The sequence below is a fragment of the Pseudonaja textilis genome, chromosome 1 (assembly GCF_049901715.1).
Source record: "Pseudonaja textilis isolate UNSWEBS1 chromosome 1, rPseTex1.2, whole genome shotgun sequence".
NCBI lineage: Eukaryota > Metazoa > Chordata > Lepidosauria > Squamata > Elapidae > Pseudonaja > Pseudonaja textilis.
Genome location: NC_141990.1, coordinates 90767802 through 90786492, shown reverse-complemented (window position 1 = coordinate 90786492; position 18691 = coordinate 90767802). Strand labels below are relative to the sequence as shown.

General features: G+C 35.9%; 1 protein-coding gene across 1 annotated transcript in view; it reads left to right on the top strand.

The window, feature by feature from the left end:
• LAMA2 (laminin subunit alpha 2) overlaps window positions 1-18691 on the top strand; it is a 432393-nt gene that overhangs the window by 404329 nt on the left and 9373 nt on the right. Inside the window, exons 56-61 of the mRNA XM_087941278.1 lie at window positions 3868-4044; window positions 5758-5947; window positions 13115-13171; window positions 15255-15367; window positions 17022-17211; window positions 18319-18474. Of these exons, the coding sequence (XP_087797404.1) occupies window positions 3868-4044; window positions 5758-5947; window positions 13115-13171; window positions 15255-15367; window positions 17022-17211; window positions 18319-18474 (883 nt within the window). The remainder of the gene's footprint in view (window positions 1-3867; window positions 4045-5757; window positions 5948-13114; window positions 13172-15254; window positions 15368-17021; window positions 17212-18318; window positions 18475-18691) is intronic.

Below are 18691 nucleotides of genomic sequence, written 5' to 3'. Positions count from 1 at the left end.
TCCCTTCCGGGATTAACCATTTAAAATGGATTCCTTCTTTATTTAAATCATTAGCTAAAAATTTATAATCTTGTCTTATCATCCTCACTCTCTTTGGAATTTGTTTTAAAATCCTAATTTCTCTGCCTTTATATGATATTGTTTCCTCCCTAGACATTTTCAAAATTAAATCCCTCAGACATCTCCTAGAGAAGCGGATATGAATTTCTCTTGGACAGTTGTTACGCCTGGCGTAGCTTGTGCTAACCCTATATACCTCATCAAACTCTTTAATTAGATCATCTTTTTCCTTTCCTAGCCATTCAGCCAATATTTCTGCCATCAAATGTTCCAATTCTTCATTTTTGGCTTCCGCCACATTCTGGAATCTTAAATACGCCATTGCTTTGTCCATCTCGAGGTGGACCAGAGAGTCTTCCGTTTCTCTAAGTACATTTTTAAATTCCTCATCCATCCTTTCAAAGTTAGTCTCCATGCGTGTTGTTCTATCTCTATATCTTTTATTTTCACTTGCGTTTCTCTCCATGGCCTGCTGTAGAGACCCTATCTTACCCTCCACCTTCGATATATCCGCTTTCATTTCAGCCTTCAGTTTCCCCATCTCATCTTTCAATTCGCTTATATCTGCTCTAGTTTCTTTGTGATTTTTAATCATCATTTCTTGCATTTTAGATATAGCTTCCTGCAAGGCTAATATGGAAGTTTGTATATTAATATTGGGGACATTGGGCTGCTTTTCCCCTATTAAAGACTCCTCGATAGTTTTTGAGATGTTGGTGGGGTGGCTGTCAACGTAGTCGATAGGGTCGGGATAGCCTTCTTTCCTGTTTTTAAGGCCATAGTTGTTGTGGATGTCATCTCTCTAAGTATTTGTTTTTGTTGATGCACAATTTTAAATATATTATCCCAAATCACCATTCAGTATTTGGGTCCTGTACTTGAAAGACTATTCACGTATTTCAATTTTATATCTCACTCCACAGTCTTTTCCCTATATCATAAATAGATATCTGCAACAATATTCTAGTCTATGTAATAAGAAAATTGGTCAGCAATAGTACATCAATTAACACTTTAAGGGCTTAATCTTAAATGTCATAAGTAGTCTAAATAATTTATAAATAGATTATATCAACAAAGTTTATCCCTTTTACTATTAATACTTACAACAGTAAACTCTTAACTCTTTGATAATAGTGTATCCTCCTCTTCCCCCCCAAGTAAGTAAAATTATGTAAAGTATTTAGGAGATACAATAGGGAGGCAGGGGGAAGATAATAAGAGAAGGGGTAGAAGAGAGATTACCACAGCTTCAGAAAATCAACAAACAAACAACAAGGAAGTCATCTTAAAGAGAAAATAGTACCCACTTAGTAAACTTAAGTAGTACCACCTAATAAAGAAAGCAAATTGGGTGAGCTAAAGTTCCATCTTCCAGCTAGAGGTTTCTTTTCAGCCTTCCAATCAGCAAATGGTGAAATGTGCTGACTAATCTGCAGTCCCAAACCGTCTTTCCCAGCCTACTGTTCGCCTCTGCCTTCTTCCTCTTGCTGCTGCTTCTTTCTTTGCTTTCCAACTTTTAAATCCACATACAAATCTTCCAAAGTCCAATATAATGCTCAATTTATCTTCTCCCCAATATTAAGTAGATGTAATAGTCATGTTGTGCTCAGATCTGAGGATTCATAAGACTCAATCAATGTCAATATTCTTTCACCTCCATCGCCTCCCTCTTCTCAAATAGAGTCAAAAGAAAGGTCCAAGAATCAAATAAAGCCCTCACCAGTTCCGGACCTCCGATCTCCAGGTTTTAGCAATCTCCTTTTTCCCCAAAGCTTCCCCTTCACAGGGTAAAACTGTGTTTTCCTTCGCTCTCCATTATAATCTTTCCATTTTCCCAATTGCTTTTCTGGCCGCTCTCCGCCCGACTTCCAAGAGGTGCTTATCACAACCAGGAGAGAAGAATTTATGCTATCATTCTTCTGTCATTCTACTCCCTTCAGACTTCAAAGAATCCAAGATATAAACCGTTTCTCTGTTCCTGTTACTCGATCTCGCAGGCTGTCACTGCTTTGCTTATTCACTCAAGTGGCAGACCGGATTGGAAGCCGCCATAAAATGACAGCTTACTCTTTAGCGCCGAGCTCGGGAGCTTCCCTCTTCACTGTCGGGAGTTGTCTTCCCCCTCTGCAGCTCGAGGATCTCCACGTTGACACGAACCTCTCCGGGGTTCATGTATCCCTGGGGATCGCTCCTGACGCCAGAAAAGGTGTTCAAGCCTGCACCAGACTTCTTCACCTCCGTTCTCCTGTCTTGCCACTCTGCTTCTCCTTTATATATTTCTAACCCAAATAGCTGTTAGGTGACTTATATTCCTAACAGAAGCGTTTATCCAAACCACATGTAAAGTAAACATAAGATTTTTACAAACTGGATTGTTGTAAAACTGGAAAGAGATAATTTATCACACTTATCACTCCATCTGCTAATTATCATGCAGGCTTTATTTTATTAAAAGTACAGTGCATTTTTGAAAATTCTTTGGAAAGCTAATTGCCCATATAATTATGAACTAATTGCTGTCCATTCCAGGGTACTTATGTAATAGCATTGACAAGGGAGGTTCTTTCTTTGTATACTGGTCTTCTCTGCCTGTGGATAAGCATTTTTTTTTTTTTGGACAAATTCAACAATAGCAAAGTGCTATGTAAATTATTAGAGATTTAACCAGCAACTATGTTAATAAATCATTATACATATTTCTAGCTTTGCTATAAAGATTGTGTCTTAGGGCCTGTTAATAATGTCTAACAAGAACAATAGGCTTTTATTACTGTATTATCTGGCATGGAACCCATTTGGAAGGTGAATGCTTTATCTCAGTGCCTATTCTGAAAACTAGTGTGGCTTAGTATACATAATCATAGTGTAAAAGTTGAAAAAGAACTGTTGTTCTAAGCTTCTGTATAAATTGACTGGAAAAACCTCTTTCAGTGCTGAGTTACTATTATGTTTAGCTATTTTCACCTTTGGGCCCAGGCTAAAAAATGAACGCATTTCTCTTTGTTGTGTCCAGTTCTTTTATGTTGAGCATTATTGAGCAATTTTGTTGACTTGCAAAATTAGGAAGTGGTAAGGTCTTAAAGCTCATGTAAACGGACCAGACTACTTCCATGCTCATTATTTACAAACTAATATATTTATTTACATACCTTGAAATTGAATTCCATTGCTCTCTTTTGGCATCCATAGCTTCAGAAATGTTACATCTATAAGTTCTCTAGAAATGTTTTAACTTATATCAACAGCTAATAAGAAGATGTTAAGGTTCATTCCATTTAAGCCATTGTTGAAGAAGCAATACATCTAAAAGAAAATAAAGAATTCAGAGGAGGAGGGGAAGAATGTAACAGTGATTGTCATCCTTGTTAAGCTAGAGATGAAATAAATCTAAGGAACATTAGTATTCTCTCTATGTTTTGCCTATGTCTATTAGTAACTTGTTATTGGTTAAATAACCTATGGTAAACCAGGATTGGAAGGAAATTTGCAATACTGCAGGGAAATTATGGTTGAAAGATGCTAACATACTGTTAAATTATTATATTCTGGTATTTTGTGTATAGAGAGGCTGGCTCAATTACATTTGTCAGGGCTCAGATTCAAGGACTCTATAAATCAATGGGAAGACAAGATCAAGCTGTATAATTCCATACAGTCATGATGTGGTGGTCAAAGGGGAAAAAATTGAATTCATATCCTTCTTTCTCACTGTTTCAAAATGTCCAGCTTTTTTAAGGCCATCATTTCAGTGTTGTATCTTAATCAGTGCAATTTCCTAATGGTGGGCTTTTCATAATTCTGCAGGCTGTTTGCCATTCAAGTAGATGAGGACAGAAGACAGTCCCAGCGACTCCCAACAGATCAGCCTATGTCCATTAAAGGGCTTTTTGTGGGAGGAACACCACCTGAATTTCACATACCCCCAATTAAAAACATACCTGCATTTGATGGCTGTATATGGAACCTGGTTGTCAATGCTGTGTAAGTATATGTTAATATTGCTCCAGAAACATATCACTCTTAAATATTTGTGACTTCCCATATTTTACATAAAGGGAAGATTTAAAAGAACTGCTTCCAAACTTGAATCAGAATCAGAATAGAGCTGGAAGGGACCTTGGAGGTCTTCTAGTCCAGCCCTTTGCTCAAGCAGGAGATCCTATATCATTTCAGACTGTCCAGTCTCTTCATAAAACCTCAAGTGATGAAGCACCAACAACATCTGAAGGCCAGCTGTTCCACTGGTTAATTGTCCTCAGTGTTAGGGAGTTTCCCCTTAATCCCAGGTTGCATCTCTCCTTTATTACTGTCGTTTCTGCCCATTGTTTCTTGTCTTTCTTGTTTCTTTGGAAAAGAAATTGAAGAAAAAATCCTGGTCCCTGTCTATTTTCATCATCCTTTTGTTCATAGTAGCCTTGGCTGACCTCAAACAAATGTAGCTGTCAGCCATCAAAAGGATACCCATTCCTGTCCTTTCTTTTGCCTCTCAAGGAAGGGATCAGCATGTTGAAGAAGATACATCAAAACATTTCTGACTTTCCTTTTTGTCCATGATCAGTCTGGAGAGGTAATGAAAGGCTCAGGCTCTTTTTCCCATAGTGATATTCATGAGATTTGGGCTTGAATATAGCCTGTTCAATCATTCTGGGAAAATTATGTAAATTTTTCCTGAGGGCTCATATCCATAGGCAGGACTTTGGCCTCTTCTCCTAAGGATAGTTACTATCATTCAGAGTCTACTTTCTGAGGATTTCGCATCTATTTCTTCTTTTAACAGTTTTTAATTTCTTAATGTAAACTGCTCACAAGTCATCTGGAATGAAGCAGTCTCTAAATATAACAACCACAGTCATAGTATCTTAATTATCTGTATTAGTGACCTGGGATATCATAGATCTTTGGTATGAAGAAATGATTTGCTATATTTTTTTTTATCTTGCCATTACTCCAAGCACCTCAAAATAGTATTCAAGTCTCTGCATCATCTGTTTTAATATAGGAAGTTGACTAAGGTTAAGAAATAAGTCTTAGTCTGTGGTCACTCTGTGTATTTCATGGCTGTGGAGATTTAAACTCAGTCAGTAGTGTCATCTTCAGTATGGTAATAATGGAACTCTCAGCATTCTGAGTAACACATATCCACCAAAAGCAGAACTCTGAGGCAGGTAGATTCCTCAAAGAACATGTTTATTGCATACATCATATCAGCACAGCTAGTAAAAACCAACTCTAAAAGTTCCTGTGGTTTTTCCCCTAATTAAAAGAGCAAATATCCCCCCCCCTGCCCCCAGGCATCACAGTCACATTGTCCAATGTAAGTAGCTGGGAGGTTGCTTGATCACTCCTTTCCTCCTTCACTTGCCTCTTGTTGGGATGGCCTTGCTTCCCACAAGAAAACTTTTTGTTTTGACTGGTAGCCTGTCTATCTCCTTACCTCATCTCTTCCCCCTTTCAAAAGTTGTGGCAACTATGAAGCAGGAAAAGATGGCTTCAGCCAGGTTTGCTTCAGAGGTGACAGCAACATTGTCACTGCACATGCTAGAACCTTTTAAAGCAAATATAACATCACCCGGGTTCCACATAAATTAGTTACAATCCACACTGACTTGTTCATTTAACTAAGATAAAAGCATGGAAGAGATGAAATTGAGTAAGGCATTGTTTCATATTTCTGGTTTCATTGTGTTTCCATAGTCCAATGGATTTTGCCCAATCAGTAGCCTTTAAAAATGCAGATATAGGACAGTGTCCTGATTTAGGACCAGATCATGAAAAAGAGCATGAAGAACCAACTCCCCAGACAACAAGTCATCCTGAACCAGAGGAGGGAGAAAGTAAAGCAACTACAACTCCTCCTCCTCCTCCTCCTTTCCCACCTTTACCTGTAAGTATTTCTGTGATATTACTCCAGGTGTTTTTATATATATTTATGAGACTAGGATACCGCACAATTGTACTATGTGGAACATTAACACTTTTTCACATTTTTTAACTAAGCACTTCAAAACTAAGGGTGCACAGAGGGTATTATAAAAATGTAATGTTGCTTGGGAGCTTATATTAGAGGAAGGCAATAAAGGGGAGTGTATGTGTGTGTTAGATCAACGGTCCCCAACCTTTCCAGCTTTGCAGACTGATGGGGGAGAAGGAAATGTTTCTATGTGAGCAGCAGGTGTGCACACTCACACACACACCTACATTTGCATGAGAGGCAAGCAATCATGCTCGCTGCCACCATTCGTGCAAATGGAGCTGCGCATATCTGCTTATCAAATGCATGCATGGCCTGGTTCTGAATGAGCTGAGGCAGAGGTGGTATTCAGCAGGTTCTGACCAGTTCTGGAGAACCGGTAGTGGAAATTTTGAGTAGTTCAGAGAACTGGCAAACACTACCTCTGACTGGAGATTTTACAGTATCCTTCCCCTGCCATGCCCACCAAGCCACGCCCACAGAACTGGTAGTAAAAAAAATTTGAATCCCACCACTGAGCTGCGGCCCATTTGAAACCAGGCCATGGCCTGTGGGTTGGGGACCCCATGTTAGATTACATATTCCAAGGAAGAAATAAATAAGCAAGAAAAGCTGTAGAGGAAAAATTAATGGCATAATGATTATGTCAAGGGAACTAAAACATTTCAAAGAATTTATCTGAGTCACAACCAAATATGTCTCTACAATGAAAGATAACCATTAACTGCTTGTAATATTAATAGACATGAATCTGATCCAGCAAAAAATGAAGAATATTTGAGTAGAATAATATTTACAAAATTTACCAACCAACAACAACAAAAACTCTTATTCTTAAAAAAGAAACTACAAAGGAAATTTAAAAGTTAAAAAAGAATAAAAGTCCATTTCTGCAATATGTTACAAGACTTTTCAAGAAGTTTGAATAAAAAACCTATGACAACTTGGAATGGGATCTTTTTGTTGCAGCTATCAAAAAATAGACTGCATACTTAACATTTGTGTATACATGCAGAGAAACTCTGGGATGAATATAGGAAAAAAATAAGTCTACATTTTTCTCTTTTTATTTCATTATTGAATGCTAATTTTTGTATGAATCAGGGTACCTAGAAATCTGCTTAATGGAGAGAAAACAGCTTGACAGATTACAAAATTTAATTGTCAACAGGACAAATTAAGATACTTAAATCTGTTAATTATACAGCGTTCTTCTATAAGTCTCAATCTGAGTTAAAGTCTGTATGAGTAAATGGGTGCAGAATTTGAATATAGTTAATAAAGATGATTAAAGATGATTAAGAAGTTTGATATATAAATAAATAAAGATGAAACAGTAGGGATTTCAATGAAAAATTATTTATTTAATTAAATTTTTATGCTGGCCATTTCCCTTACAAGGTGACTCTGTGTAGCTTACAAGTAATATAATTTACAGAATTTTCTTTGTTGTTTATTATCTTCAATCTTTCTTTCTGCCTCCTCTTGACTCTAGTTGGATTAATCAAGTATTTTTAAAGTGTAGTAGAGATATATTTTGATTATAAAAAGGATATGAAATGGCTTATACTATTGTACATTTTTAATTTGTGCTATACTATTTTAATTATATGATATCTTAAATTTATGGATTCATTGCTCATGTTTTTAAGTTATATTGTTTTTTTTAATCTGCATTATCTATTTTTTATATTTTTAAAAAAATTGTACTCATCTCAGTACTATCTTTTATATTTTTTTAAATCCTGCCTCTATTTCATTTTTTATAATAATTCAGGGTAGCAAACGTGCACAGTACTCCTTCCTTCTATTTTTCCTCACAACAACAACAACCCTGTGAGGTATGTTAGGCAGAAAGAGAGGGAGGGAGGGAGGGAGGGAGAGAGAGAGAGAGAGAGAGAGAGACAAAGTCACCCATGCAACTTCCATGCCTAAAGTGGGACTGAAGATTAATCTGCTGGTTTCTAAGGCAGCTTCACCATTATACACATTCCAAAATATTCATGCAATGAATTAAGCCAATTCAACCCAGAAATACATTGTTACAACTTTTCCTCTGTCTTTTAAAATAATAGCATGTAGTTTATTAAAATAAATAAGAAAAGAAAGAGTCTCAGATGGCAGAAATCAAACAAAATCAAAACATGACATGCAACAGTTTGAAATAAGATTAGAAAATTGAAAAATGAAAGCACTCCCTGGGCATTTTTTGAAAGATACTGAAAGAAAAATCAGACAATAACAATGGCTTAAACATATTTTTTAAAAAAAAAAAAAAGAAGCAAAAGGAAACCTTTTTGTACTCCAAGAAGTCGTCTTATGCACAGATGATATTAGGTCAAAATAGAAATAGAAAAGAAAAGAGAAAATAGAAAAGACTCAGTTTGAGGAGTAAATCTGGTTGTGCCAGGATAAGGATGAAACGTTTGACCACATGGTAATGAGATGCAACAATATTACACAAGTTGATTACAAAAGAGAACATGTTCAGGTTAGGATGACATTACACTGGCAGATTTGGTTGACTAATACTACACTGGCAGCTCACAGTCCACAAAAACTATTTGAAACATGAAATAGGAGGGTGTTGCACATGGCAGAGCAAAACTTTTAAGAGATTTTAAAACTCTGACTGATTGACAGTCAGCATGCCAGACATTATTATCAATGAAAAAACACATTTGGTTAATTGATATAGCTATTCCAAGAGACAATAATTTTGAAGGCAGATAATTGGAAAAGACTGCAAAATAAGGTTTGCAAAAATCTGGGAATGGTTGACATTAGGGAATGGTTGACATTAGGGACTAGATGTAAGTACCACAGTGACCTGGAATTTGGACTGCTTAAATTTTGAACAAATTATAACAGCCCAACTATAAACAATAGTACAGTTGAGCACTTCATACATATTTAAATACTACATTCACTTTTCCTAAACCCTTGAGTAGGGCTTGAATCTGAAGAAGAAAACCTGCCAACTTGCCATGCTCATTGGAATTGAGATGATGATTGATGATGATAGACATTTGCCATAAGCACAAGACCTAATATAAATTATAATTTCACTATGTAAATTTCCATTATTTTAAAAGCTATTTTTATGATTATAATTTGTATTTAATATTAAGGAGTGAATTTTATATTCAGAGTTCCTTTAGATTTTCCTTTCATTATTTCCCATTATAATTCATTGTAGGTGTCTCAGATTAGATAATGACTATGAGGGTTTCCCAAGAAATGCCTTTTTTGATACTAGTTTTGATATTCTATTACTTTGAAATTTCTGCTGAAACTTCCATCACAACAGTAAATTTGGTCCTGTTGTGTTTGCGAGAAGAACATCTGTGCAATTAAAAAAAGTGGATGGAGATCAGTGACTCTATCTGCCAGGCCAGCAATTTTTTTTAGCTTCCAGTGAAATGGTTTATGTATGAACCTGTCATCTAAAGGAGAGAAAGTTGGAATCCTATTATTTAATATTTTCTCTTTTCCTATTTTCAAAAAATAGAATTAATTATAATACAGCTCAGTGTGTCAAGATCTCAACCATTACTCTCTGTCACAGTAACAAAAGTCTAGCATTTGTTTGCTATTTTCATCAGCTACTCTTATATAGAAACCACAGCGGAGAACCAGGCCAATCTCTCTCCTTGTCCAATACAATCACTGTGTCATATAAAATAGGATGCACAAGCAGAAAACCATTTATGCACAAATCTTATCTATACTTGTTCAGAAGCCTCTGGTTGTTGTTGTTGTTTTAGAAGAGACTTTGGCTGGGCTCTGAATCACACGTGTTGAATTACAGCAGGAGACTTGCTTCAGTGAAAGAAGAAAGCAAAAAACCCCAAAAATGACACGATATGTATGACAAAATATAGTGCATCCTCTTGGCAGACTTGATTTGTACATGGCATGTACCTCCAAAGCACTCTAAGTATGGTTAAGTATGGTTACTCAGATTTAATAATGTAGGGTGGTAGATATATGTGATTTTTGAATAGGCAACATAAAGCATTAATTCCCATAAAATAGCCTGATGGTAACATTTTATATATATATATACATACATACATACATATACATATACATATACATATACATATACATATACATATACATACATACATACATACATACATACATACATACATACATACATATATATATATATATATATATATATATATATATATATATATAATGTTGTATTGCATTTGATTTTTAAAAGATATACTGTACCTTTGTAACATGTTGCAAATTGAGCTAAAAATTTGCATGCAAGTATTGATTTCTTGTTTTCAGATAATTTCAATATTATTTGGCTGGTGGTAGCAATGGTCACCTTACTGATATCATTATTTTACCATCTTCTATCCCAAAGGTAGCCATGTTTAACCCATTTTTAAAGAAAACTGCTATAAGCTTGGAACATGAGTTTTTAAGAGCTTTTTTCTTCTTCTTGAATATTTCCTTTGCAGCTTTGTATTAAACAAATCTCAGCCAAGCCCTGGGTAGATAGACATAATAGCTATTCAAGGTAAATAATAATAATAACAAAACTCCATTGGTAATAACTTAGCAAAAAAAAATTTAAAGCAAAGATTATTATTTTTCCAATAATAAAAGGGCAAATTGCCAATATATATTTTAATAGCTTTATTGTCAACAAAAACAGGAAGTAAACATAAAAGAAAATTGTTACAGTTCTACAGATTCACAAACACTGTGCATCAGTCGATCTGCTGGCGTGGTTCCTTCTTAAATTGTAGAAGAAAATGATTTCATAGGGTTATCAAGCTTTTTTGGAAAGTGGAACATTTGCTTTCTAAAGAAAAGGGCCCCAGCTTCTATTTTTGCTTTCATTTCATTCCATAAAGGACTCTGTTTGATGAATCAATGAATAATACTTTCATATAAGGCAGTTTTGTATGTTCAAGCTCAATAATTATTTCTGTCCCCTTCTTTGAATTGCTGGTTATTTCTATATAAGGTGCTGGCGCCTTTAGTGCCATTGATTAATTTTGTCCATGGGTCTCTTAAATAAAACATTAAATAAAATAGTTAAATATATACAGAAAGACTTTGTATTAAACTAGGACAATTTCCACCAAACTGACTAAGAAAAAAATATCAAGATATCTATAAGAGCTCATGTGATATCAGTTTGATGGTGTTGTGGAAAAGTCTTTCATAGGTTTGTTAGGAAAAGTTATTTGGTATTCTTAAACATGGGTATAAGTATGAAATACTCTTACTGTTGAAATAAAAATTGCAAACAAGTATCAAGTCATGAAAACAAGCATATAATGATACCTTTTAGACCCAAAAATGTAAATTTCATCTAAACATTAGTGGGATTTCAGCCACCTGACCTCTAAAAGGTCTTAAGAGTCACAGTGGACAGTATCACAAACATTTTAATACATTCGGCAGATGCTATTAAAATGTGAATCCCGTGCTTGGAATCATTAAGAAGGAAACAGGAAATTGAATTGTCACCTTCCTAGTCTCCTTATAAGAATTGTTGATGAGACTATAATTAGTCCATAATTAGACTAACATGTAGAACTCTATGTACAGTTAGGGTCAACACAACTTGAACATAGAGCTGGAAAAGTGACCAAAAAGTTTCACCAAAGTGATTAGAGGGATGGGCAGGTTTTTTGTGCCTCTTTTTTGGCTTCCAATAATGATCAAGAGAAACATGGTGGAAATATATAAATTCATGAATGGCATAGAGAAAGTGATTTTTTCTTTCTTTCTCAGTACCAGAGCTCATCCATTGAAACCAAACAGACCTACAGAAGGAAATACTTTTTTTTTAAAGTAACACAGTCATGTAATTAAAATACTGTCAGTAGCTGGTAAGGACAGCCAATTTTGAAGTGAACCCGGACAAGTCATGGAGAATCAGAGTATTAATGGCTACTAATATGGTGCTTTCTCACTACCTGCTGAATCTGTAGGCAGCTCTGCTTAAATCCTGCTTGCTCAGAAGTGCCAGCAAAAAGAAGCTTTTGCCCCCAGCCCACACTTATGAGCTTCCCTGATGGATCCACGTGGCTACTGTGTGACACAGAACACTGGACTAGATCAGTCACGCCCTGATCCAGGAGGGCAATTATTATCTACTTTAAGTTCTAGCAGAATCTGTACAGGTGGTCCTCGACTTACAGTCACAATTGGAACAGGAGCTTCTGTCACTAAGCAGAGAGTCATACCCGATTATATGATATATAAAATGTATCACTGAAATCATTAAGTGTTCCCTGTCTTCCCATTGACTTTGCTTGTTGGAAGCCTCCTGAGATCACTAATGGCAATCATGTAATTCCAGAATGCTACAACCATTGTAAATACATGCTGGTTGCCAAGGGCAGGAACTCTACAATGGTCTTAAGTGTGAGGACTGGTCATATCACTTTTTTCTCAGCTGTCATAACTTTGAACAATCATTAAAAGAATGGCTGTAGGTGGAGGACAACTTGTATTAGCTTTTAAGATGCTGCAAAAGATTCCTTCATATCTAAAACAGTTATTCCTCTAAAACGGTTTCCTATTTGGGCATCCTGCAGCTGGGAGTTTGTCCATGTGTCCCTCATATTGGCTAATTCTATTATTTCATCTAATAACTCACCAACCTAAGAATCCACAGTATTGTAACATCAGAATCATGGATGTCAAGGATAATTATTTCTGCTTTTTTTTTACTGTATTGCTTTAGAAGCTTAGTCATTTTGGCTTCATCCCATGCAGGTGCTTTTACTGCAAATGCTTCTAATATGAAACGATTTGGACTGAATTCCTTGATTTGTATTTCATTGTGTTGTACTTGATGGGCAAGCTTCATGCAGGCAAATTCAGATTTCCCCCCCCCCCTTCCTGTGTACTTTGAGCAGGGCCTTTGTCTTCAGTTTAAAGGAAGAAATCGGTTTAGAAAATAATGGACAGAGTAATGAGTTTGGCGGTTTTAGACATCAGGTTGCCACAAAGGCTGACTGCTTGCTACAAACACCATTACCTAGGTACATCAACAATTGTTGCTTCTGCCTCATGATGTTTACTGCTTCTCAGGAATTGCTTGCGGCTGAAGTGAAGAGCGCCAGTAGTTCAGCTGACTTTCACCTGACGGTATCTCCTAGTGTGGCCCTGCCTTTTTGCCTCCCCTTTACTTAACAATGCTTGATGAACTGCAGTGTGGTTTCGGTGACTAAATGGCTTCCCTCTCTTCTCCTTCCATCACTGGTGATGCAGTTTTTGTGCACAAAAGTGTGAGCTGGTCTGACAGCAATTCCATTTCCATAAATACTTCTACTGAAGGCACTGGGTTCTGTTGCCCTGGAAACATCAGCTCAAGGTTTCAGCTGAAAAACTTAAACAATTCCTTAAAATGTTCCATGATGTATGTATGTGGCTATGCTGGATGAGTGGGATTTGTCCTTATCATCCAGCCACATTTCATAAATAGTACATTAAATCTCAAGTAGGCAATGACTGCATAGGGAGAATTTTCTTTATCTCCCTTGTCAGTTACCATTTGCTGAAGGACTGCTCTCACACATTTGTACCTGAGCTCTTCCAGACATTCTCTTGATTTGGCCTTCTTACTCAATAGTATCACAAAACCAGAACATTCAGCAATGCACATGTCATATTTACAGTGTTTGCTATTGTAAGCATGATGCTCGCTCAGGAAGATCTAGCAAAGCAGGGAACTGGCAAGGAATCTGGATGGGTAGGATTGCCTTGCTTGGGTCTCAGGCATCACAAATACTTTGTCTGGAAGTGCTTAAATGTTCAACTCGTTCTGTCTTTCTCCTTTAATTGTACTGGGACGGAGTAAGAAGAGTATGCTTGTTCTCATAAACCATTTTAAAACCTGTTTTTGTCCTCTGTTAAGATTTCTTTGCATGGACAAATTGTTACCAGAACATCCAGAGAACATCAAGAGAACATTATTTTAAAATATACATTTTATGGGGGGTGGGGGGTTGTATGGTTTATATTCATGGTGTCTTAAAGGTCTTTTGCAGTAAGAAATGCTTTGATTTGGATGGAGACAAATTAAATAATTAAAGAATAATTCTAACATAACTAAATATGTAAAAAAATATTTATTTTAGGAACTCAAAATCTATTCTGTCCCGAAGAATTATTGTTCTGTGATATTTTGTATCATTCTGTTAGATTTTTTCCACAGTGCATCTAATAGAAACTGAACAGAGATATTTATATTTGCCTTTTATAGCTAGCATTAAAAGGCCATTACTATAGCACAAGTATTTTATTTGCAAGGAATCCCACATATATAAAATCCTTATATTCTTTCCTTATTTTTATCATTATATTAAGGCCATACATATTCTTCTTTATTTTCTCCTTCTATTGAATTAGCAAAATTATAGTATTCAGGTAATTTTAACCATAATTATTTGGAACAACTTTTTTTTATAAAATGGAAGATCCTTGAGATTCCAGAAAAGCTATTAAAAAGCTATTTTCAATTCTTCAGGATATTATTATGATGGTGCACTCACTATGTATACATTTAGCACAAAACATTTTGTAGATTTTAAATCCACAGGTGTGCTTCTAGAAATCTCAACTTGATTGAAATATGACATTATATGCTAAAGTGATTACATATCAATTTTCTCTTTCCAACTCAGTAATTTTCTGCAGTGGTAAGTAAGATCCATACTGTATATTTGATCCATCATCTTAACAAGAGACAAAATGATTGGTGTTGGATTGCTTTATTACTGCACACTTGATCCTGCAACAGCAAATGCTGTATTATTTGTTTTATTCCAGCAGACAACATAAGTGTGTAAGTTTATTTGAACCTCATAAAAATTATGTCCAGTGTCTGGATTCACAAACCTACAATAGCAACAGCCAGCTTTTGCATAGAAGTAGTATTATGATTATAATTTCAATTCAATAGCAGTGAAAAAGTAGTGAGTTTTCAGTTGTAAATGGGATGCAACATCTATTATTGCTATAAAATGCAATTGTCGAGTGATTACTTATGCTGAATTAGAATTAGAAAATGTTTAAAAGAGGAGAAAGGAATTCATTGTTTTACAATAACAAAATGTTCTTCAGGCAAAATATTGACTGCTTTCCTTAAAAGGTATGGAAGTGGTCTTGTTCTAAATTGCTGGTGTGCACAGAAGAAAAGATTATGAGGCTGTTTTGCTTTGCTTTGTAGGAACATTGTGCTGATGATGTGGAACCCATTACCTTGGAAGGGGGCAAGCAATTTGGCCTCTCAAGAAACAGCCATATTGCAGTTGCCTTTGATGACACAAAAGTTAAGAACAAGTAAGCTAATAGTTTCCCACCATAGATTTGAGGTGGTTACTTTTTTAACCTTTCTGGAAGGCTGTGAAGACCTGGCTCTTCCCATTGGCCTAAGGCTAGGGTGTGGGGGAGGGATTAGCCAGAAGGTGAAAAGTTTAGTTAGACTGGCTCCTGGTACAAAGGGTTATTCTGTCTTCATTCATTTTTTTAATAATTGTAATGAACCATCTAGGATCACTATATGAAATAGGCAGCCTTGTAAGTTTCTTTAAATAGTAAGACCATTCTGAAATAAAGTTGAAAAGAAATTATTTTTGGTAGTAACATTTGCTAAATTGTAGATGTTTTAAAACCAGACAGCCACAATTCAAAGCATTGAAGATGGGCAAGCTTGTTTTCTTTCAAGCCTTCATAAAAGAACTCAGTTATTATACTGCCTACTTCAAAAGGATTTAATTTTAGATCTAAAAGTCACTTTCCAAATTTAAGATGGGTCTTTAAGCATACATCCCCCACCCCCCAAAAAAAAGGGGGGGAAGTGAAAGAATGGAAAAATTTGATTTAACTGATGGGTATTATTTTTCCATGATAAGAGGGTTCTTTTTTTTTTTTTATCAATCCAACAGAATGTTGGAAATACATTATATAAAAAGGGTTGAGATTCTGTTTTTTAGCAGAATGACTTTTCCAAAAACAGAACTTAGGAGGATTAAATTTGGCATGGTGGGAGAGAACACGAAGGAAGGAAGGAAGGAAGGAAGGAAGGAAGGAAGGAAGGAAGGAAGGAAGGAAGGAAGGAAGGAAGGAAGGAAGGAAGGAAGGAAATTAGATTCCATGTATATTGCCCACTTTATATATGTATTAGTTCTTGTATTATAATCAATGTCATTTTGTGCATTAACAGGGTTTGGGGTTTGTGTTTGCTTTCTCTAATCAGTTTTTTTTTTCAACTGATAATGATAAGATTTGCCAGAATTATTTCATATGGATGTGCTCAGGACTCATGCATATTCTTCCAATAATTTGAAAACGAAGGTCTGACAGCTGATTCTTAAGAAGAACTGTGTTCTGTGTACCACAGAACATATAATCTTTTTTTTTTCAATCCCCAAAAGGAGATATTTTCAAATCATAAATCACATCTGTTACCAAATCCATGAATATTACATCTATATAATTTAGTAAATTTAGAAATGGAATGTGGACATCCTGGTTCTATTTCACATATAAAGAAGTTTGTGCAGTGGTGGAATTCAACTTTTTTTAACCACTGGTTCTATAGGCGTGGCTTGATGGGCGTGGTTTGCATGCCCATGCGCGCTTTGCATATGTGCGCAGAGGGTTTGATACTGACCTCCTGCAATCCTGCACTCTCACTGTGTCTTCAACAGCTGATGCACAGCAATCGGCTGTGCCGCGTGAAGCAGCTGAGGTTGAAAAGCAGGAAATAAAGGTCAGTATGGAGCTGGGACAGGTGGGCGGGCCCAGCAGCTGATCATCAGAGCGAACCAGTTCCCTCATAGATGATCCTTGGAGTTACCGGTTCAGCTGAACTGGTAAAATACCACCACTGAGTTTGTGATTGATAGTGTTAGTTGTATGAGAAAAAAAGGTAAAACAGTAATGCTTTTTTAATCTCCTCCCTTTCTGTTTCCTTCCTTTTCCAAATGTGCAGACTCACAATAGAACTTGAAATCAGAACAAAGGCTGAAAATGGGCTGCTTTTCTACATGGCTCGGATCAATCATGCTGATTTTGCCACTATCCAGATAAAAAATGGTTTTCCGTATTTCAGTTATGACCTTGGGCATGGGAACACAAGCACTATGATTCCCAACAAAATCAATGATGGCCAGTGGCACAAGGTATTATATGATGGAACAATGCATGAATACTGTAGATACATTAATCTATAGATTATCACCCTCACCCCCACCTGTGGTGAATTGTAGAAGTAATGAATAGAGTGTGCCATGTTCTTAATTACAAGGACTTCGGAAATTGTTCCTTTACAGGTAGCTTAATCTGTTTCGGGATTCAAGACTAAATTAGTACACAGAGTTTTATTCCCAAACAGAGCTTCCCCTCCTCCCCAATGCAGAATGAATGAATGAATGAATGAATGAATGAATGAATGAATGAATGAATGATAAATAGAGGTGAGTTTTATTTTTAGCAGAATAGGATGAAATTTGTCCCTAAATTATAACTGTGCAAAGGGATGGAGCATGAAAGATTCTATAAATATCCACCCAATTTAAAGCTCCCAAGGTTGAGAAACACTGAGTTAGGCAATTAGAGTCCGATTGTTAAGTAGTAATGTAACTACAAGTTGATGCATTGTAAGAGCTTAAGAGCAGCCTTTTTATGTACAGGTAGTCCTTGAATTATGACTGTAATGGAATCTGTCCATATGCTCATAAATTGTAGATTATCACAAAACAGATTAACACTGATAAGTTCTGGTTTCCATTTATTATCTGCAGATACATGAAACCTCAGATAGCAAAACAGAGGCCAACCTATAAATGTTCAATCAGAAAAAAATGCCCCTTGTTTATTTCCAATATTTATGTTGGCTGGGAAATTTAGGAAATATGGTCCTATCACATACAAAGGGCATTAGTTTATGGAAGGCTGTTGTAATTTGCAATGTCAGTCCTATGTTGGGAATAAGTTTCAGGGACTGTTGTATATTTTACTATTAAATGTCTAATCTGAGACTCAATTGAAGCTATTTATCCATTTAAATGACATAATAGTAAAATTGACATTGCATAATGTGCCCAAACATGCTTGTTAAGTCAGTATTAAGTTTCTCCATCTTCAGGTGGACATTCTCCCAAATAAGAGCACAAAATTGTGTAACGTCAGTACCTCTAACAAAGACTTTGCTTATTGTAGTATAATAATAATAATTATTATTAATAATAATAATAATAATAATAAGTTGCCCTTCTATATTTTTCCAGATAAAAATATTCCGAAGCAAACAGGAAGGGGTCCTGTCAGTTGACGGAACTACAAATAGGACCACTAGCCCAAAGAAAGCTGATATTTTGGATGTTGTAGGGATGCTATATGTTGGAGGATTGCCAATTAACTATATAACAAGAAGAATTGGTCCGGTAAGTAAAGAATGACTCGTTTCACATCTCTAAAGCGCTGACAAAATAGAGTTATTTGTTGTGCACAAGTGTAAAAGTAAAGTGGTATTTGGCCTTTCATTGTCTTTGAAAGAACACAGGCCTTGTTCTATGCAAATAATCTGCATTTGCCTTTCTTTGGACTGATCTGGTTTTTTTCCACACTAGCAATGCCCTTTTCATAGGAAACAATCATATC